The 22,803-nt window shown below is 35.9% G+C and overlaps 1 protein-coding gene and 1 non-coding gene across 2 annotated transcripts in view; one reads left to right on the forward strand and one right to left on the reverse strand.

Moving 5' to 3' along the window:
- PIGX (phosphatidylinositol glycan anchor biosynthesis class X) overlaps positions 1–20,310 on the forward strand; it is a gene marked incomplete at its 5' end in the record, with an annotated part of 35,082 nt that extends 14,772 nt beyond the window's left edge. The window contains 4 exons of the mRNA XM_025866484.2: positions 3,335–3,476; positions 14,333–14,546; positions 16,552–16,652; positions 19,079–20,310. Coding sequence (XP_025722269.1) covers positions 3,335–3,476; positions 14,333–14,546; positions 16,552–16,652; positions 19,079–19,222 — 601 coding nt within the window. The remainder of the gene's footprint in view (positions 1–3,334; positions 3,477–14,332; positions 14,547–16,551; positions 16,653–19,078) is intronic.
- Positions 20,311–21,092: 782 nt separating this feature from the next.
- TRNAK-CUU (transfer RNA lysine (anticodon CUU)) lies at positions 21,093–21,165 on the reverse strand. Its single transcript has one exon. It is a non-coding gene; the product is annotated as a tRNA-Lys (tRNA).
- Positions 21,166–22,803: the final 1,638 nt, after the last annotated feature.

A 22,803-nucleotide genomic window follows, 5' to 3' on the forward strand; every position in this document is an offset into this window, starting at 1 on the left:
CATTGTGAAGCACCCATAACATGACACTTACCATTTTTAAAAAATTTTAAGTAGGCTTCACACCCAACATGGGGCTTGAACTCATGACCCTGAGATCAAGAGTTACATGCTCTACCAACTGAGCCAGTCAGGCATCCCCCATCTTAACTATTTTTAATTGTACACTTGGGTGGCATTCAGGACATTCACTTTATTGTGTTACCATCACCACCATCCATTCACAGAACTCTTTTCATCTTGCAAAATTGAAACTGTACTTATTAAACAGCCCCCCATTCTCCCCTTCCCCCAGCCCCTGGCAACCAGCATTTCACTTTCTGTCCTTCTGAATTTGACTACTCTCAATACCTCTTAGAAGCAGAATCATACAGTATTTGTCGCTGACTTATTTCACTTAGCATAATGTGCTCAAGATTCATCCATGTTAATTTTTTGTGGAATCATCATCCTGTTTTCCTTAGAGGCTGCACCAGTTTACATGTCCACCAGCAATGCACAGGGTTCCAGTTTCTCTATCAGTCACATTTTAAAGCAATAAAAAATAAGAAAAAAAGTTCTTATATTCACTCACATACTTACCATTTGCTCTTCTTTCTTGTAGATCCCTGTTTCCATATGATATCATTTTCTTTCTGCCTGAAGAATTTCCTTTACCGTTTCTTGCAGTGACAAATTCTCTTAGTTCATATTTGTTTTAGTTTTTGTTTTGCCTTTATTTTTGAAGGCTTTTCCTTTTGGATATATAATTCTATATTGGTAGCCTTTTCTCATTTAATACTTTAAATACTTTGTCCCATTGTCCTCTGGCTTATTCTTTGTTATTATCTATGTTTCTTTTTCCTCTAATGGCTTTTAAGACTTTTTTTTTCCAGTGACTGGATGATAGTATATCTTGGTGTGGTTTTCTTTGTGTTTATCCTGCTTGGGATTTGTTGAGTTTCTTAGATTTATGGGCTTATAGTTTTCATGAAATTCAGAAAATGTTCAGCCATTATGTCTTAAAATATTTTTTCTATTACATTCTCTATTTCTAGGACTCAAATTAGATATATATATTAGACCACTTGATATTGTTTAAAGTCACTGAAACTGTTCCCCCCCCCCCAAATTTTTTCTCTATTCTTCAGTTTGGATAGTTTCTGTTGCTTTGTCTCCAAGTCACTGATCTTTCCTTTTGCAGTGTCTAAATGCTTTTACTCATATCTGGATAGTTTTTTTTTTAATTTGAAATCGTGTTTTTCATCTCAAAGTTGCATTTAGTTCTTTATATATATATATATATATATATATATGTATATATATATATATATAAAATCTCTTCTCTTTCCTTCACAGTGTTCATTTTTTTCTGTAAACCTTTGAACATGTTGGCATATTTAAGAAGACTTAATGTCCTTTGCTAATTTTGTCAATTCTGTCATTTCTTTCTATTGAATGGTTTCTTTCTTGGTTATTGGTCACATTTCCCTGCTCCTTTGCATCTTTAGTGACTTTTTAACGATTTTATTTTTTTTTTAAGATTTTATTTATTTGAGAGAGAGTGAGAGAGCCAGAGAGTGCACAAGTGAAGGGGTGGGGCAGAGGCAGAAGCAGACTCCCCACTAAGCAGGGAGCCTTACTCAGGGCTCAATCCCAGGACCCTGAGATCATGACCTAAGCTGAAGGCAGATGCTTACTGACTGAGCCACGCAGGTGCCCCTATTTATTTATTTTAGAGAGGGGGGGAGACAGTGCCCTTGAGGAGGGGGGAGGAGAGAGAAGATCCCAAGTAGACTCTGTGCTGAGGGTGGAGCTCAACTTAGGGCTTAGTCTCACGACTCCAAGATCATGACCCGAGGCAAAACCAAGAGTTGGATGCCCAACTGACTGAGCCACCCAGGCACCCACATGTTTAGTGACTTTTGTTTTTTTTTTTTTTTTTAAAGATTTTATTTATTTATTTGAGAGAGAGAGAGAGAAACAGCATGAGAGGGGAGAAGGTCAGAGGGAGAAGCAGGCTCCCCGCTGAGCTGGGAGCCCAATGCGGGACTCAATCCCGGGACTCCGGGATCATGACGCGAGCCGAAGGCAGTCGCTTAACCAACTGAGCCACCCAGGCGCCCCTGTTTAGTGACTTTTGATGTGATACTGAACAAAGTGAATGTTGTAGATATGAGCGTTTTTGAGTGTGTTTGTCTTATTTTTTCTGTTAGCAATTAAGTTACTTGTTTACATCAGCTTGCTCCTTTTAACCTTTTTTTTGTATAGGTTTAAAATTAAAGTGGCCTTTACTGCAAGGCTAATTTAGCTGCTAAGGTCTTACTCTATTGGTATCTCTACCAAAAGCTGTGATCTCTGGTTGGTTGAAATGCAAATATCTCCCAACTGTGTGTGAAATTTTAGAATTTCTCATTTTTCAGTTCCCTGGTTGTTCTTTGCCCAGTCTTTTGGAGTTAAACTTTTCTCATGCTTTTCTTAGTATTCAACAAAATCTCAAGGGGAATCCCATTCAGATTTATAGAACTCTTTCTACATAGTTCCTTCCTCTCTGGAATTTAGCACCTTGACTTCCAGCCACTTCAGTCTCTCTTAAATTCTGTCTCTGTTTTATAATTTAAGCAAAACCACCATGTTGTACTTTGGATTTCCTTCCCTGCATTTGGTCCCAAATGTGCCTTCAGACAGAAATCTGGGACAGTTACACATTTAGGTTTATAATCTATTTCAAATTATTTTTTTAAAGATTTTATTTATTTATTTGATACAGGGAGAGAGCAAGCACAAGCAGGGAGAACGGGTAGACAGGGGAGAAACAGCCTCCCTGCTGAGCAAGGATCCCGATGTAGGGCTTGATTGACCTGAGTCCGATGTGGGGCTCAATCAACCTGAGCCGAAGGCAGACACTTAGCTGACTGAGCCACCCAGGCACCGCTCTATTTCAAATTAATATTTGTATATGGCATGAGGTTGATGTCAAGGTTCATTTTTTTCTGTATAGATACCTATTTGTTTCAGTACCATTTGGTGAAAAGACTCTCCTTTCCCCATCAAATTATGTTGGCACCTTTATTGCCATATAAATATATGTGTGTCTATTTTTGGACTATATTTCTTTCCATTGATTGTTGTCTGTTTTCATACTAATACTATAATGTGGCTCTTGACAAGAATTTATGAAAGATCTAATGAGTGGTTCTGACATGAAATAAATACTTCATTTGACTTTATAATGTTTTGAAAAATAGATTTTGAGTTTGAATTTGAAATAGTGTTTCCACTAACTTGAATGCAGTGTTATGCTATGTTATTTAATAATTGAATGAAGAGATATATTTTAAACTTACTTGTCTTACAGAGACCTTTTAATAAAAGTGAAATTTGGAGAAAGCATTGAGGACTTACAGACCTGCCGACTCTTAATTAAACAGTACATCCCGACAGGACTTTTTGTGGATCCGTATGAGTTGGCTTCATTACGAGAGAGAAACATAACAGAGGTACAACTATTAGAGGATTTTTTTGAGAGAGAAATTATTTTAGGGATGCTATAATTTGGATTAGGAAAAAATAATAGACAAGACAACATTGTATTTTTTATTCATTTTGTTAAGGTGTGTAAAGTAACTTTTCTTTTTTTTAGGTAGGATGAGAGCATTCTTTAAAAAGTGAGTGATATGTGTCAAACTTGTCAGTAATAAGCCAACTAAACTGAGCTAGTTAAATGCTTTTTGTTAGAATGGTTCTTAGTTTCATGACTAAGAAAATTATATGTCTTTGAGAAGATTAATGATCAATAAATACTGCTTCAGCAGCATTTAACAATATTGTTTGAGTGACATATACATGAACACCTGTATAATTTGGATGTCAGGAAAGGAAACTGATACTATTGGCTATCTGTATGTCAGATATCTTCTTTTTTTTTTTTTAAGGAAGCAAGGTAAAATTAAGCATTAGAGAAAGATTATGAACCATACCCTTTTCATAGATCAATCTTTATAACAACCCTAGAAGTATTATTTCTCCATTTTATAGATAAGGAAACTGAGGCACAAAAAGGCCAGGTAACTTATCCAGGATCACACAGGTAAATGGAAGAGCCAAGAGATAAATCCAGGGCTGTCTAATTAAAAAGTTGTTGCTCTTTCCAGAAATGAATTTTATTCCTTAGTTAACGGGGTCTCTGACTTTTGGTAAAAATCACTTGGGGCCACTTTTTGTGCAGATTATGTCTTCCTGGGAAAGCTTAATTCAGTAGGTCTAGATTGGACCCCAAAGTGTGTTTTAACAACTCAGATGATTCCTATTAAGAAATTTTGGGAAGCACCGTCTTTATTCTTAAGATTATAATCTATATGTGAATATAAAAGAGGCAAAATAGGTATACTTGGAGTCATTTATGATGACAATTTATTTCTAATTGTGGTTTAGGCCAATTTCTTCACGTATTTTAATTATTTAAATTTTTTTTGAATAGGTAATTATATTCTCATGGTTCAGAATTCAAGAGGTATAAAAAGGTGTACAATGATGAGCTTCCACCTATCTCAGCCCCCATTCACCAAGTTTCTTTGTGTGTTCTGGGTTTTTTTTGTACATATATAGCAGTTTAGATAAACAGGTTCACATATATGGCAGTCTCAGTAAATATATACATGTGGAAGTACCTCATTGCTTTTTTTTCCTCATTTCTTTCTTTCCTTCACTGAGTCATGAATTCTGAATGAGGCTTTTAAAATTTTAAATAATAGATTTCAAATTTAAATGTGGTTCTTGGCTTGTAGTGACATGGATTGGAATCATATTTAAACCTACTTAATAAAATTGCCTACCATGTTTTAAGAAAATGGAATTTTTTTGCATAGGAGTACCCAAAAAGAGATCACATGCCCCCCTCTTGGGATAAGATTGGGTATGTGCAGATTAATTGTAACAAGAAGACTGGGCAGGCAAAGGATGTCACTCTGGATTGATTGACAAACTTCTCTTTATCTTAATTTTCTGTTTCCTAATCTTCTAATCCCTAATTATAAGCCTTTTAAGTGAATTTACTTTTTCATTTCAAATAGATGTCTCATTTGTGACACATAGATAATTAGAAGTTGATTTCCTGATATATGAGATGCTATTTCTTTCTGCCTAGCTGTTGAGACTGTGGCCTGATTCTTTGTGCAGAGAAACTTTGTCTCAAGAAATGGTATTAAATGATGAATATAACTGGATAGAAGGAAATTTTTATGTAGGGAATGATTGATACTTATGTATGTAGATTGAGATCTTGACTATTCCATGAGATAAAATTTGTGACTGCAGCAGATAGAACAATGGGTTCAAATTAAATGAGTGATGGTGGCAATAAAATGTTTTGTAAGGAGTTTGTGATGGTTTGTGAGCAATTTGAAAATAAAGACAAGCCTTAAACAGAGTCACCATGAATAAGGCACTTCAAATGAATCTCACTTCATTTTTAGGTAGGGCTATTTGATATATTTAATCAAAATATCTCACATTCTTTGAAAACAGCATAATATTAGATTGAAGCATATGAAATTGCTGTTCTTTCAGTCAAAATGGAAATGCTATGTTTTTGAAATCATAAGTTTTACTCAATCAAAATGTGTAGTATTAGGAATTATGCCCTGACCAAGTTGGAGGACAGGGACCAGATTTACTCTCCCACTTGAAACAACCAAGTATTAGACAAAATATATGAAATAATGGAAAAGATCATTGAATATCAGGCAGTGAGGGCAGTGATATCTGAAATAAATGGAAAACAAATAAGGTGAGCTCTAGGACTGTCCCAGCTTACTGCCTTGGAGAGTTTTCAGGCTGTAGTATAGGGAGCAAGAACCCAAGCAGAGCCTAGTGGATTTCTTGAGTTGATGAGATGAAGGTGAAATTCTGGGAAGACCAAGGTCACCAGAATTCACAAGGCAGTGTAGCAGAGAGAAGAGAATTGCAGAGATAACTCCAGAGATCCATAAAAGGTTCCCCTCAAGTACATAGTTGAGTATTGATTAGTGCATGTGTGTGAGGAAACTACTTGCTTCTGGGAAAAGAACCATATGAAAATTTAGAGGTTACAGTGTCAGACACTCACATAGGGCCAGTAGTAGTGTCTGTTCCCAGCAACCATGCTAGGAAAAGCCTCATAATTCATTGGGCATTAGGTAAACAGAAGAACTTTTACTCGGTAGTGGGGGATATTTAGCCCTAGCCTGAACATAATGGCATTCCTGTTTAACAAATCATAAAAGCACAACCTTTAAAAAGTCAAACTGTAAGTAACTTTACTGCATACAAGCAAAGCTCAAGAATACTTATAGGAATACAGAAATATCCAGCATCCAACAATATCAAAATCACAGTGTCTTGATTTTAATAAAACATCAGATGCAAGGATGGGGGAAAATATAGCCTGTAATGAGGAGATAAATAAATCAATCAAAACCAATCCAGAACTGACCCAGATGTTAGAATTGGGCTATGAAAACAGTTATTATAACTGTATTCCATATGTTCAAAAAACTAAGTATAGATGTGGAAGATATGTAAAAGGACAACAGTAAACTTGTGAAGATTAAGACTACAGTGTATGAAATAGAAAATATTCTGGATAAAATTAATGGCATTTTAAACATTGCAGAAGAAAAGATTAATGGACTTGAAGACAGTAATAGAAGCTACCTAAAACAGATTTAAAAAAAAAAAAGAAACATAAAAAGTGAATAGAGTAATAGTGAGTTGTGGGACAACTTCAAGTGGCCTACTATACCTGTATTGGACTATCTTGAAGAGATATCTCTACCCCCATGTTCCTTGCAGCAGCATTCACAGTAGACAAGCTATGGAAACAGCCTAAGTGTCCATCAACAGATGAGTGGGTAAAGAAAATATGTATGTAAATATATACAGTGGAATGTTATTCACCTAAAAAAAGAAGAAAATCCTGCCATTTGCTACAAGCTAAGTGAAGTAAGTCAGACAGAGAAAGACAAATACTGTATGATCTCATTTATATTTGGAATCTAAAAAAAACCTGAACTCATAGAAACAGAGGGTAGTTTGGTGGTTGCCAGAAGCAAGAGTATGGAATAAACAGGTGAAGGTGGTCAAAGAATACAGACATCCAGTTATAACATGAGTAAATTCTGGGGGTCTAGTGTATAGCATGTGACTATAGTTAACAATAGTGTATTGTATATTTGAAAGTTGTTAAAAGAGTATACTTTAAAAATGCTCATCGGGGGTGCCTGGCTGGCTCAGTAGAGCATATGACTCTTAATCTCAGGATCGTGAGTTTGAGCCCCATGTTGGATGTAGAGATTACTTTAAAAAGTAATAAAAGTTTTCACTGTACACACGCACACACACACATGAGAAGGTAACTATGTGTGATGATGGTTGTGCTAACTAACCTTACTGTGGCAATCATTTTGCATTATAAATGTATTTCAGATGATTATGTTGTATGCCTTAGACCTATACAATGTTATATGTCAATTATATCTCAATAAAGCTCAGTGTGGGGGGTGGGGTGGGGAAGGTGTGATTGGAATCTCCAAGGAGAGAAGAGGGAAATGGAGATGGAAAAAAAATATTTGAAGAAATAATGGCTGAGAAATTTCCAGATTTGATGAAAACTATAAATCCACATATCTAAGATGCTCAAGTACCAGAAACATGAAGAAAACTATACTGAGGTACATGATACTCAAATTGTTTAAAACAATGAGAATGAGAGGTGCCAGGGTGGGTCAGTCAGTTAAGTGTCTGACTTTGGCTCAAGTCATGATCTCGGGGTCCGGGGATTGAGCCCCATGTTGGGCTCCATGCTCAATGGGGAGTCTGCTTCTCCCTCTCTGTCTGCCCCTCTTCCACCTTGTGCTTTCTCTCTCTTTTTCTCTCTCAGATGAATAAAATCTTTAAAAAAAAATAAAACAATGAGAATGAGAAAAAGATTAAGTTATTTAAATTCCAGTTAGTTAACATACAGTGTAATATTAGTTTCAGGTGTACAAAATGGTGATTCAGCACTTCCATATATCACCCAGTGCTCATCATAACAACTGCACTCCTTAATCCCCATCACATGTTTAACACATCCCCCCACTTACCTCCTTTCTGGTAGCCATCAGTTTGTTCTCTGTAGTTAAGAAATCTGTTTCTTGGTTTGCCTCTCTCTCTTTTTTTCTCTTTGTTCATTTGTTTTCTTTCTTAAATTCCACGTAGGAGTAAAATCGTATGGTATTTGTCTTTCTGTGACTTACTTCACTTAGCATAATACCCTTCTAGCTCTGTCCATGTCATTGCAAATGGCAAGATTTCATTCTTTTTTATGGCTGAATAATATTTCATTATATTTATATACTACATTTTTTTTTTTAAGTAGGTTCCCTGTCCAATGTGGGGCTTAACCTTACAACCCTGAGATCAAGAGTCACATGCTCTACTACTGACTGAGCCAGCCAGGCACCCCTGCATCTTCTTTATCCATTCATCAGTTGATGGATACTTAACACTGTTTCTATAATTTAGCTATTGTCGATAATGCTGCTGTAAACATTAGGGTGCATGTATCCCTTTGAATTAGTATTTTTGTATTCTTTGGGTAGATACCTAGTAGTGCTATTGCTGGATCATTAACATTTTGAGGAACCTCTATACTGTTTTCTAGAGTGGCTACACCAGTTTGCATTCCCACCAATAGTGCAAGAGGGTTCCCCTTTCTCTACATCCTTGCCAACACCTGTTGTTTCTTGTGTTGTTGATTTAAGCCAGAGAATGAGAAAATTTTAAGTGTCAAGAGGGAAAGAAAAACATGTAAAATATAAAGGAACAAAGATAAAAGATAACAGATTTCTTGTCAGAAATAATGCAAACAAGAAAACAGTACAACACCATCCTTAAAGTCTTGAAAGAAAAAAACATGTGAATTTTAAATTCTGTATGCAGTGATGATATCTTTCAAAGTGAAAATGAAATAAAGACTTCAGACATCTGAAAGAATTAATCACCTATAGACCTCCACTATAAAAAATGTTATAGGAAGTCTTTCAGGTAGAAGGAAAATGATACCAGATAAAATCTATATCTACACTAAGGAGAGAAGAGCACTTGAAATGATAACTACATGGGTAAATATAAGACTTTTTTCCCTCTTATTATTTAAATTCTTTATTTACAAGATAATTGACAAAAATAATATAGCATTTATACCATATGTAAAAATAAAATACGTGACAACAAATATCACAAAGTTGGGAAGGAGAAAATGGAAGTATACTTTTGTAAGGTTGTTACACTAAATGTGAAGTAGTTTAATATTACTTAAGGGTAGGGGCGCCTGAGTGGCTTAGTCGGTTAAGCATCTGCCTTCTGCTCAGGTCATGGTCCCAGGGTCCTGGGATTGAGCCCTGCATTGGGCTCCTTGCTCAGCAGGGAGTCAGCTTCTTCCTCTCCCTCTGCTGCTCCCCCTGCTTGTGCTCTCTCTCTCTCTCTCTGTCAAATAAATAAAATCTTAAAAAAATAAAAAAATATCATTTAAGGGTAGACTGTGCTACATTAAAGATATTTACTGTAAACCCTAAAGTAACCATAAAAATAACAAAGAGTTTTGGGGTGCCTGGCTGGCTCAGGTGGTGGGGCAAATGACTTTTGATCTCAGGGTCATGAGTTCAAGCCCCACATTGGGCCTAGAGCCTACTTAAAAATAATTAAATGTTAAAAAAAGCACAACAAGGAGTTTTAGCTAATATGCCAGCAAAGCAGATATAATGAAATTATAGAAAACATTCATTTAATCCAAAAAGCAGAGAACATGAACAAAGAATGGATGTTAAATATAGAAAATAAGATGATAAATATCAACTTAACCATATCAGTAGTCACATTAAATGTAAATGTCTAAATATCCCTATTAAAAGGCAGAGATCATCAGATTGGATAAGAAAGCAAGATCCAACTGTATGTTGCTTACAAGAAATGAACAGTAAATTTTAAAAGAAAAGATATAATGTGTTCACACTGGTCAAAAGGAAGCTGAAGTGGCTATATTAATTTTAGGTGAAGGGGATTTCAGAGCAAAGACTATCACCAGAGCTAAAGAAAGTCATTTTGATAATGGGATAAACTCATCAGAAGAAAATAATAACCATAAACATTTATGTACCTAATAACACAGATTCAAAATGCATGAAGAAAAACTGGTAGAACTGTGAGGTATAATAGACAAATCTACAGTTACAGTTGAAGATTTTGGTACCCTTTTCTCATTAATTGATATACTAAATAGAAAGTAAGAATATATAAGATTTGAATAAAACTGTCAACTTGACCTAATCTGGCACTTATAGAACGCTCCACCCAACAATAGTGGAATATACATTCTTTTTAGGTGTACATGGAACATTTATCAAGATAGAGCATATTCTAGGTCATAAAACAAGTCTCAATATATTTAGACAAATTCGTTTTACAAAGTCTGTTCTTTGACTACAGAGGAATTAAAGTAGATATCAGGAATGGAAGGATTGCTGGGAAAGCCTCAAACATTTGGGAGCCAACTAACATACTTCTAAGTAGTCCAGTAGGTCAAAGAAGAAATCAAAAGAGAAATAAAGTATTTTGAGCTGAATAAAAGTGAAAACACAATATATTAGAATTAGTAGGGTGCTGCTAGAGCTGCATTTAGGGGGAAATTTATAGTCCTAAAATGCCTATTTTAGAAAGAAGAAAGGTCTCAGATTAGTGATAGCCAAGCCTCCCTAAATTACAAAAAATTAAAAAAAGAAGAGCACATGAAACCAAAGTAAGTAGGAGAATGGGAATAGTAAAAACAGCAGAAATCAGTGAATTAGAAAATAGAAACACAATAGGGAAAACCAGTGAAACTGAAAGCTGGTTCTTTGAGATGGATAAAATTGGTGAATCTTTAGCCAGATAGAACATTTTTATTTATTTTTATTTTTTATTGTTATGTTAATCACCATACATGACATCCTTAGTTTTTGATGTAGTGTTCCATGATTCATTGTTTGTGCATAACACCCAGTGCTCCACGCAGAATGTGCCCTCTTTAATACCCATCACCAGGCTAACCCATCCCCCCACCCCCCTCCCCTCTAGAACCCTCAGTTTGTTTTTCAGAGTCCATCGTCTCTCATGGTTTGTCTCCCCCTCCGACTTACTCCCCTTCATTCTTCCCCTCCTGCTATCTTCTCTTTTTTTTCTTAACATATATTGCATTATTTGTTTCAGAAGTACAGATCTGTGATTCAACAGTCTTGCACAATTCACAGCGCTCACCGTAGTACATACCCTCCCCAATGTTTGTCACCCAGCCACCCCATCCCTCCCACCCCCCACCACTCCAGCAACACTCAGTTTGTTTCCTGAGATTAAGAATTCCTCATATCAGTGAAGTCATATGATACATGTCTTTCTCTGATTGACTTATTTCACTCAGCATAACACCCTCCAGTTCCATCCACGTCGTTGCAAATGGCAAGATCCTTTTGGCAAGATTCCTTTTGATGGCTGCATAATATTCCATTGTGTATATATACCACATCTTTATCCATTCATCTGTTGATGGACATCTTGGCTCTTTCCACAGTTTGGCTGTTGTGGACATTGCTGCTATAAACATTGGGGTTCACGTACCCCTTCGGATCCCTACATTTGTATCTTTGTGGTAAATACCCAGTAGTGCAATTGCTGGATCGTATGGTAGCCCTATTGAGATAGAACTTTTTTTTTTTAAAGATTTTATTTATTTATTTGAGAGAGAGAGAATGAGAGATAGAGAGCACGAGAGGGAAGAGGGTCAGAGGGAGAAGCAGACTCCCTGCTGAGCAGGGAGCCCAATGCGGACTCGATCCCGGGACTCCAGGATCATGACCTGAGCCGAAGGCAGTCGCTTAACCAACTGAGCCACCCAGGCGCCCAAGATAGAACATTTTTAAAAATGTACTGTTAGAATTAACATCCCAGTGTCAGAAAAGTATTCTACATTTCATTTTTATAAAGTTTTATATTTTTAGGGGCTCCTGGGTGGCTCAGTCATTAAGCATCTGCCTTCGGCTCAGGTCATGATCCCAGGGTCCCGGGATGGAGCCCTGCATTTGGGCTCCCTGCTCGGCAGGGAAGCCTGCTTCTCTCTCTCCCTCTCCCACTCCCCCTGCTTGTGTTCCCTCTCTTGCTGTGTCTCTCTCTGTCAAATAAATAAATAAAATCTTTAAAAAAAAAAGTTTTATATTTTTAGATTGTGTAAGTTGTTCAAAGGCACCAATTACTGTATCTTAATTGGGAGAACTTATTTCTGTTTTTGAAAGAGCTACAGTTTATCAGAGAAAGATTGGGCAAATGTTATAGGTATGGCACAATTTCATAGCTTAATTCATTTAACTTAGCTGTGGTGGTTTGTGATGTGTAGTTGAGTGTTGTTGTGAAAAGGTATAGGTCCATGTCTGTTAACAAGTATATGCTCTTTTTGGATGAATTTTTTATGCATCTTTCAGTTTTTTGATAATACATTATTGCTGTTTACCCAGGCGCCCCTAAGAGAGCTATGACTGTTTCTCTGAGGAGGAGAAAACTTAGTGGCGATGTTTGAGTGACCCTTAGTGAAATAAGGAACAGATTTATTGTAGATACTGTAAGCAAGGACAGTTGTGAATGTTAAAGGCCAGAGCATTAGATTTCTACTTATAAAAAAGGAATAGGGGTCCCTTGGTCGCGTAGTAGGTTGAGCATCTGACTCTTGGGTGTCGGCTTGGGTTGTGATCTCTGTGTTGTGGGATCAAGCCCTGTGTTGGGCTCTGCGCTCAGCACCCAGCCTGCTTAAGACTCTCTCTCTCTCCCTCTGCACCTCCTCCCCAGGCTCTTGCTCTCTCTCTCTCAAATAAATAAATCTAAAAAAAGAAAAAAGGAATAACCTTTTAACAGAAGATAAAATGATATGACTCAATGTAATAACCTCCCTTTTAGTCCTTGAGAGTATTCAAGCAGTGGCTGGATCCTTGAACAATGAATGCCCTCATTGGGACAGTGGTTTAATTTGATCACCTTTAAAGTTATTATGATTCATAAGATTATATAACTACTTGGCCTTTGCCAATGAATTCTTTTTATTTCTGTGATAAACAGAGAAGGAAAAACATGGGAAAAAATGCAGCACTTGGTGTCACTATCAAACAGGAGAATTAGGATGTTTGCTTGCCATGACGGGAAGATGTTAATTCTGTTTTTTTTTCTTGGAGCTATGTCAGGACTTCACATAGGGAATCTAGAGATAAGTTGTGTGTGTATACATCTGTACATACACACATACAGACTCAGATTATATAGTGCCTATATATGTGTGTATAAATATATGTGAGTATGAATGTGTATATGTATGTTTATACATAAATATGTGTGGATGGATATATATATATATATATATGGAGCCTCAAACATAAATATGTGTAGATGGATTATATATATGTGTGTGTGTGTGTGTATTATATATATACATATAATATACACATGTTATAATTTAGGGCTATTTTCTGCCACATATGAATTTTTACTTTTGGAGTAGAATACCTTTTTTTTTCTTTAAGATTTTTTATTTCTTCATTTGAGAGAGAGTGAGCGAAAACACAAGTGGGGGGAGGGGCAGAGGGAGAGGGAGAAGAAGACTCCCCGCTGAGCAGGGAGCCTGTCACCGGGCTCCATCCCAGGACCCTGAGATCACGACCTGAGCCGAAGGCAGACACTTAACTGACTGAGCCACCCAGGCGCCCCTAGAATACCTGTTTTAAAATGGTTTTTACCATATTATTTTTTTAAAGAATCATTTACTATTTTTCTTTTAACTCTTTATACCTAATATGAGAAGAGTGCTGACCTTGGCTTTGACTTCCTGACCACAGTGCTCTATCTTACTGCCATCTTACTTGCTTCTCTGAAGAACAGGAAATTACCAAAATGATACCAATCATTTCAATCCAATACTGGGTTAACTGTTTTTGTCATAGTTTTCATATTTATTAAATAATGTTGTATTCACAAAATTTCTCTTTTCTTAGTACCTCTTTTGTCACCTAAACAAAGGTTGATAAGGCTATTATAAATACATAATTTTTATTAGTAAAATTTCCTCAGTTTACTTTTAGTAAACTTTTATTAAACATAGATCACATCTTGTATTTTCTATTTAAAATTGAGGATGGAATGAAATGGAAATTATAAGGGGAGTGAATTGGACATTTCTGTTCATCTGTATAGCAATCTTCTGGCTTTATTTATTAATCCTCTGCACTCGTTTCTTCTTCTGGATTAATATTTGTTTTCTTTTTGACAGGCAGTGATGGTTTCAGAAGACTTTAATATAGAAGCTCCCAATTATTTGTCCAAGGAATCCGAAGTTCTGATTTATGCCAGACAAGATTCACAGTGCATTGACTGTTTCCAAGCTTTTTTGCCTGTGCACTACCGCTATCATCGGCCACATAGTAAAGATGGGGAAACCTTGATTGTGGTCAATAACCCTGATTTATTGATGTATTGTGACCAAGGTGAGGGTTGCAAGTCTTTTCTGAGGGTTGAAAATAAAAATAAAGGTATGGTGGCGAGTCTGAAGTCAAGGACAGGGATGACAAAAGCAGGTTTCTTTTTTCTTTCTTTTTTAACTTTTTTTTTTTAAGATCTTATTTATTTATTTGTCAGAGAGAGAGAGAGAGAGCGCGCACACAAGCAGGGGGAGAGGCAGGCAGAGGGAAGCAGGCTCCCTGCCAACCAAGGAGCCTGATGTGGGACTTGGTCCCAGGACCTTGGGATCATGACCTGAGCCAAAGGCAGATGCTTAACTGACTGAGCCACCCAGGCGCCCCTCTTTTTTTTTTTTTTTTAACTTTTTGATCATAAAATACACCATAGATATAAGAAAACCTCATAAGCAAATATTTTAGTAAATTATTATAAGGCAAATACCCTTGTAAAGAGCTTTGCCAGTCACCCTAGCAGCGGCTCTCTGTGTCTTGTCTCAGTCATAGCCTCCTCCTTTCCTCTCAGACTAACCCATATCCTGACTTAATCACTTGCTAATGTTTCTTTATACTTTTTTCGCCCAAGTGGGTATTCTTAGATAGTAAAGCCTCTTCCCCATTTAAAGAAATGTATTTCCATTAAGTCTCTTAATTTACAGGTTTCCCCTCTTCCCCTTTCTTTTTTTTTTTGATTCACCTGTCGAGAAACCTGGGCCATTTGACCTGTCTAGTTTCTTGTGGCTGGGGTTATGGTGATTGTACTCATGCTGTTCATCTAGCTTCTTTATTTCTGGAAATTGGCTGCTGGCTCCAGAGGTGTGATCAGATTCAGCTTTGATTGTTTTGACAAGACTATAGGTGGTGCTGTGTTCTTGTAGGACTACGCATATAATGTCTGGTGTGTTTCTTTTTTTGACCATTGATCCTCTGCCCCTGTGTTACTTTCTGTTTCTTCATGCTGATTTGCTGCACTTGCAGCTGTTGCTGTTTTGTCTCCACCTGCATAGGTTTTCGTGTTTGAGGGGATACTTTACCACCTAGTTTTGTTGTAAATGTTGGCCATGAGTTTTTGGTTTCGGGTGTAATTGTTCTTTCTGTTTTTATGTGTGCATTTGAGTAAATTAAAACTATGCTTCCCCACTTTCAGTCTTCCTAGAATCAAGACTTTAAGAAGCCCCTTTCCGATTTTGGTTCTTTGAGTCTTCAAATTTGGGTTGATTAGAATATTCACAAACCAGTAGCACTAAAGATTGGGGGATAGGAAGTTTTTAATCATACTTTGTAGCCATCATATATTTCATGATGAGAAAATAATAAACTGTTCAACTTTGTTAGGTTTGTTCATCCAACCTAGTTTTCTTTTTTTTCATTGTCTGAATAAAGTTTGAAAAAGTGCCCTCTTGAGAGAGCACCGGGGGTTCTGGTTTTTGTTTTTTTTTTTTTTTTTTTTTTTTAGTCTCAATGGTCTTTATATGGGTTTGTTTAGTCTATGGAAATTTTTTTAGTTGTATGCTTAGGATCTGTTCATTTTTCTGCGTATATGTTATACTTCAAAAAAAGTTTAAATTTTTTAAAAAATGGTACCTACTGGGGATGCCTGGGTGGTTCAGTTGCTTGGGCGTCTGCCTTCGGCTCAGGTCATGATCCCTGCATCCTGGGATTGAGCCCCGCATGCATCCGGCTTCCTGCTCAGCAGGGAGTCTGCTTCTCCCTCTCTCCCTCTGCTCATTCTCTCTCCCTCTCTCCCTCTCAAATAAATAAATAAATAACATCTTTTTTAAAAAAGTGGCACCTACTGTAATGGGATTTGTTAAGAACTCATGCTTAACTTCTGCACAGTCTTGGTAATTTTGTAATTTCTTAGGCATCCTCTTAGAATAGGCTACTAAAATAAAAATAGCATGTGAAGATGGATTCAGGTCATGTACATTGTGTAGAAACGTGTTTGAGTACTCATATCTCAACATGAAAGACTGGCCTAGCGTCTAGTCCAGATGCAGGTTTTCTGGTCTGATGTTCTACCACTTTTTCTCAGAGTTTCCAATTTTGAAATGCTGGGCTCAGTCACAAGTGGCAGCTCCTTGTGCTTTGAAGAATAAGGATATCTGCCAATGGAACAATATGAAATATAAATCAGTAAGTTAATACTTTATGTTGTTTTTCAATCATGCTACATTATTTAAAACTCATAATGTTTCTGTCACATTTAAGGGATTAGCATTTTCTATTCTACCATTGAAAGCTGTTTTTTTTGTGTTTTTAATGTTGTTTCTTTGCTACTAATGGCAGCAGTGGTTCCTCATTTCTATTGTTACAGAATCATTTAATTTGGGGACTGGAGACTTAGGGTTAGTTTATGCCTCATTGGTTCAGAGCCTAAGTATAGCTAATATGCTTTTTAAAGATGTGGAGTAGCAACGAAGAACAGTGCTACGTCCATCTGGTTTTACTTTATCTAGAAAAATGTTTCGACAGCTGATGTCCAAGAAATTACTGTCTATGTTTTCTTCCAGGAGTTTGATGGTTTCCTGTCTCACATTTAGGTCTTTAATCCATTTTGAGTTTATTTTTGTGTATGGTGTAAGAAAGTGGTCTGGTTTCATTCTTGGTTTTACTTTATCAGTACAACTTTATTTTATTTAGAACTTTTCATTAATTTTTGAACAACAAACAACAATTAGTTAACTTCATTATATGGCACAGAACGAGTGAGAAAAGGGTAATAAAGACTCCAAATAGTAGTATTTCAACTGTGATAAAGTTTCTAGACAGTTGTATTGCTATTTATATATCTAAATCCAGGTTGTGGCCAGCCATGTTTATAGTTTTGACCTCTGACCTTGTTTTCAGTTACTAAATTAGGTAAGTATTCTTACTTCATTAACATTGGCTTTGTCTAAAGAGTGTACAGTTTTCTATTTACCCTCTTTAGTTAACATGGTCTACTTCTCTCTCTTCAGAGTGGCGATCTTATACAACCATTTCTTTTCTTTCCCTCTTTTTCTGTCCTTTCCTTCCTCTTTTATGAGCTGCATTTTAACTGATGGTTGTAATATCTGTTTGTGTTTCTCTTTGACCCTAATTCTCTTTAATGCCTGCTTCCTTTGGTGGAATAGCACAATCTGTGTCATCATTTTTACAATTTACTTTTATAAGGAGTCAAATGAGTCTGCAATAAAAGTAAAATAAATTTAAAATGTTAAACCAACAGACAGACTGTCAGGTAAACGTAAAGCAGATTTGTTAATATGGCTATTGTAGATATTTAGATTTGAAGTATTTTCCTTGGAGTTGCTTTGAAGCCTGTCTACCAGCTAGCCTAGAAAACAACTACGTATGGTGAAGGCTTACTACAAAGCACTGCTATTTTGTAGTGGGGAACTCTCTTAGAACTGACAATTGGTAAGATGTATGACTGTGCTGATATCTTTTACAATGTAGAGTTGCTTTTGAGTAGATTTCCATTACTGTATGGAACCCGAATCTTTTTTCACACTCTAATATACATCTGGAGAATTACATGTGATTTTCTTATGTGAATGAAGAGTATTAATTAGTGTTTACAATTTATTAATTTAAAATACTGGTTGTATGCATTGCTACAAAATAAGTAATTACCTTATTAAAACATTTTGAATTCAGTTCTCTTTTAGACCACATAACTTGAAATAAGAGGTCATAATTAATGCCTTTGAATTGTATATGTGTCTATTAACATTTCTTGTTTATATATACCAGAAAAATAGGTGGCCGTTACTAAGGGGGTGATCTACATACACTAAGGCTTGTTGGTTTAAGACACCATTTTTTTGAAAGCTAAATTTCTGGTGGCTTTGTTTCAGATTATGCTGGTAACATTTGTTTGGGGTGTGAAATTATACTCCAGATATTTATAAAAAGGAACCAAAGATAAGAGCATTCCCAAGTTACCTAAATTTTAATGTTTTTAAAAACCTATTTTAAACCATAAAATTTCCTAGAGTTTCTAACTGACCCCCTTGATCTTCAAAACCAAAGAGAAAATAGAAACCAAGTTGAACTGTAGAAGAACTTGTTTTGCTGGTCAGGATGACAATGACTTTGATGTTTTAACAGTAAAAGATATTCAATTGTGTGATTTGTGAATAACAGACTTTTTAAAGGTATTTTGAAGAGAGAAACAGCAAAACAGGAGTGATTGGATACTTTAGCTTTATTGTTGTTTTAACGTTTTTCCTTTGGGGCTTTGAGAGAGAATTCTGTATTCTAATATGAAACGTAGCAAAAGGAAGTAAATGTTTATATTGATTACAGAGGTGACAATGGGAGATAGCTAGCATTGGGGGAAAGTAGTAGTCAAAACTAATGAGAATTTAAGGATTATTGTGATTGAGTCTGATTCTGTTATATTAAATGAAATGTTGAATCCAAAAGAATCACTCAAATAGTAATGTTACCTGTAGTGTAGCATTGGCTGAAAGATACTAAAAGAAAAATATTATATTAAAAGTCAAATACTGGTCTCACCTTAGGACATGCATTTTAAATGTCTCTAACCTCTCTCTCTCTCTCTCTCTGTCTAGGTATATAAGAACGTGACTCTACAGGTTCCAGTGGGACTGACTATACATACCTCTTTAGTATGTTCTGTGACTCTGCTCATTACCATCCTGTGTTCCACTCTAATCCTTGTGGCTGTTTTCAAATATGGCCATTTTTCCCTATAAGTTTTATGGAGTTTAATGCTTCCCATAAACCTAAATAAGACCTATTGACTTGCGATTAGAAGTATTGTTCTAGAATTATGTGTACCAGAGGAAATTTTGGATCACTTTCAACCAATTCCAGAATGTAGTGCTCTGTTGTTGTATAGACCTTTGATAATCTTCAAGCAAATGCCAATAGAAGAGGAAACTTAATTGTGTTAAATATTTATCTTGTGAGAAGTGATTTTATATCTTCATTCGGTTACGAAAATGAGTACTTTATATGTTAGAGACAAATTATTCTCATTTTATTGACTAGAAACATTTTAATTTCAGCTAAAAATTGAGAAAATCATTATAAATAAGAATAAAATATTTTGGATGAAGCAGTTTATTTAAACATTAATTTTGAATATTAAAGTTACTCATCCAGAGTTTAAAGAAAATAAAGTAGGATAGCTAAGAAATTATTGATATCAAGATTGATTATTCCTTAAAGCATTTCCATTCTCCTTTTGTATTTTATTATACTGTTTTGAATATATGAATTGGTTAGATGAAACTAAGTACTAAGTACTAAGACTTAGTACTGAATTTGTCAGGAAGACAATTCAGATTGTCATTTTTAGAGTATTTTTTATTAAGTTGTACATTTACAAAAAAAATCTTTTTTGTATCTTTTGCTCCATGCCAAACTTGGGGCTTGAACTCACGACCCTGAGATCAAGAGTCACATGCTCTACCGACTGAGCCACCCAGGTGTCCTTCTTTTTTGTATCTTCAGTGACTTCTTTTTTTTTTTTAAACAAAAGCTCTTATTCCACTATTTTTCTTGGGAAAAAATTAGAAAATAAAGTAAGTAGAAGCTACTTAAAAAATGAAAAGGTATGGGGCACCTGGCTGGCTCAGTCAGTGGAGCATATAATTCTTGATCTCGGGGTTTTGAAGTTGAGCCCCACATTGGGTGTAGAGATTACTTAAAAATAAAATCTTTGAAAAAAAAATAAAAATAAAAAGGCAAGCATGTCCTTCTGTTTATTTAGGGCAATGCATTGAGGACAAGCATGTTCCAGAACAGAAGCCAATAAACCAGGGTTTGGTTGACAGTATTTGTTTCATAGAGTAATGTAATGATACACATTTATATATGCTAGCACTGCTTAATTTCCTAAAACATTCTGGTGTTTTTATGGGAATAAATCTTTTATAATTTGACATGTATGACTTGACTAGTCATAATAGTTCTTTTTGAAGGTATGTTTAAGAACTTGAAAAAGGCAACCAAGTGCCATAAAACAAGAAATATTAGAGACCACTAAAATTTCAAACCCAGTCTAATTTTTTACTTAGCATTTTCTTACAAGAAAGAATTCCGTGTTTTTTACAAGCATTTCTTTCACAATGGGATTAATATAGTGGCACTGAAATGAAATTATATGTCAGTTAAAATTCAGTTAACATCAACAGACAGCATATTGAAGTATGAATAGACAGGGGAACATGGTACCTCTTAAGAGCATATGTGGTGGGGAGGGCAGAGTACATATATATATTTTTTTCTTTTGCATATCAGAACCAAGTTTCATCAGTATTTAAATAAGTTTTCAAGTTACTATTTGAGATGGTGGCCTAGGACATGATTCAGCCATTTATTCATTTATACAGGTATTCAGAGGTGTAATAAAAATGTAAAAGTGAAAGAAGAGTACTTTGATATGACTCTTCTTGCCTAATAAATGGTTGCAGATGACATCACTTTTTTTTTTGACATCACTTTTGATATAACAGAACATTTCTGGTTTTGAACTCTTTATTATCTTTGGATACTTGAAAAATGAATAAGCATTTTATTTTTTTAACTTAAAAAAAAATTTTTTTTAAGTAAGCTCTGTGCCCAACGTGGGGCTTGAACTCATGACCCTGAGATCAAGAGTCGCATGCTCTACCAACTGAGCCAGCTGGGCACCCCTAAACGCTGTATTTTAAATTTTTTTAAATTTTTATTTTTTAAAGATTTTATTTGAGAGTGAGAGCATGAGAAGTGGGGGAAGGGACAGAGGGAGAGGAAGAAGCAGGCTCCATCCCAGGACTCCAGGATCATGACCTGAGCCTAAGGCAGCCGCTTAACCAACTGAGCCACCGAGGCGCCCCAAGGACTGTATTTTTTTTTTTTTTAAGATTTTATTTATTCGACAGAGAGACACGGGTAGAGAGGGAACACAAGCAGGGGTAGTGGGAGAGGGAGAAGCAGGCTCTCAGCTGAGCAGGGAGCCCGACGTGGGACTCGATCCCAGGACCCTGGGATCATGACCCAAGCCGAAGGCAGACGCTTAACGACTGAGCCACCCAGGCGCCCCGCAAGCCCTGTATTTTTAGTTTTGTAATTCTGTGTATGGCCTTTTTTGTTTAAAGCGAGGAAAATGAGTACTGTCCTCTTGGTCATTTTGTTCCAGTATTTGTTGAACTTTTATGGTTTATATTTTTTAAAGTATTAGGTTATGTTTGTTTGGGTAAACATAACAGAGACATGGGGTACCTCAACTAAGGGTGGTGATGGGGCAGAGATGTGTGTGTGTGTGTGTGTGTTTGTGTGTGTCTAAGCCACTCTACCAGGAATTTAGATGATTTAGCTAGATCTCATGGAAGATGGTACATATATGGCCTGGGAACTGGAAAGATCTAATGCAGCTCTAATGATTTCAGAATATGATGAGTTTAAGGACTATTCCAGTAAGATATTCTATTTATTTCAGGTATTCATTTATATTTTGATAATTGGTGCTTAAGATATGGAGATAAATTAGGGTGAGGTGACCAACACCTATCTGCATTATCCTCCAAACTTACAAAATATGCTACTGGCAGGTAGTTGAATGTAGGGTTTGGTAGGCTGTGAGAGAATAGAATAATATGGATTAAGTATGCTCTTCAGGATTGTCCTAACCAGTGATAGGATGGGTAGGTTTAGCTATCTATCTGGTTTCTTGCATCTCAGACCTTACTTTTGGAATCAGTCTCCTCCTGAAGTATACCTTTTTAATGAGTTCCTTTAGTAAGTCTTTGTCTTTTTTTTTTAATTGAAGTATAATTGACATACAATGTTATATTAGTTTCAGGTATACAACATAGTGATTCCACAAGTCTATACTTTATGCTCTGCTCACCACAGGTGTAGCTACAACACTATTACAGTACCAGCAACGGTCTCTGCTTTTGTCTGAAAGCTTTATTTCACCCTCATATGACTGATAATTTAGCACAGTCTACACTGGTAAATTTGGTTATTTTATCTTGGTACTTTGAAAATATTTTTCCACTGTTCACTGGCACCCATTGTTGTGTTGATAAATCTTCAGAAATTTAATAGTTGTTGCTTTGTAGGGTATGTCTTTCCTTTCTGGTTGTTTTATCTATGGTATTCTGCAGTTTCATGTTGATAAGTTTGAAAAGATTTCTTTTACTTATCCTGGTTGGGCTTCACTTTGCTTCCTGAGTCTGAAGGTTCTTGTCTTTATTCAGTTTTGGAAAATTCTTAGCCATTATCTCATCTACTATCCATTTTGTTTTCTCTCTTCTCTCAGTTCTTGCTAAGCATATGGTAG

Source organism: Callorhinus ursinus, unplaced genomic scaffold (assembly GCF_003265705.2).
Source record: "Callorhinus ursinus isolate GAN/ISIS: 27379988/994484 unplaced genomic scaffold, GSC_fseal_2.0 scaffold1, whole genome shotgun sequence".
In the NCBI taxonomy this organism is placed as follows: domain Eukaryota; kingdom Metazoa; phylum Chordata; class Mammalia; order Carnivora; family Otariidae; genus Callorhinus; species Callorhinus ursinus.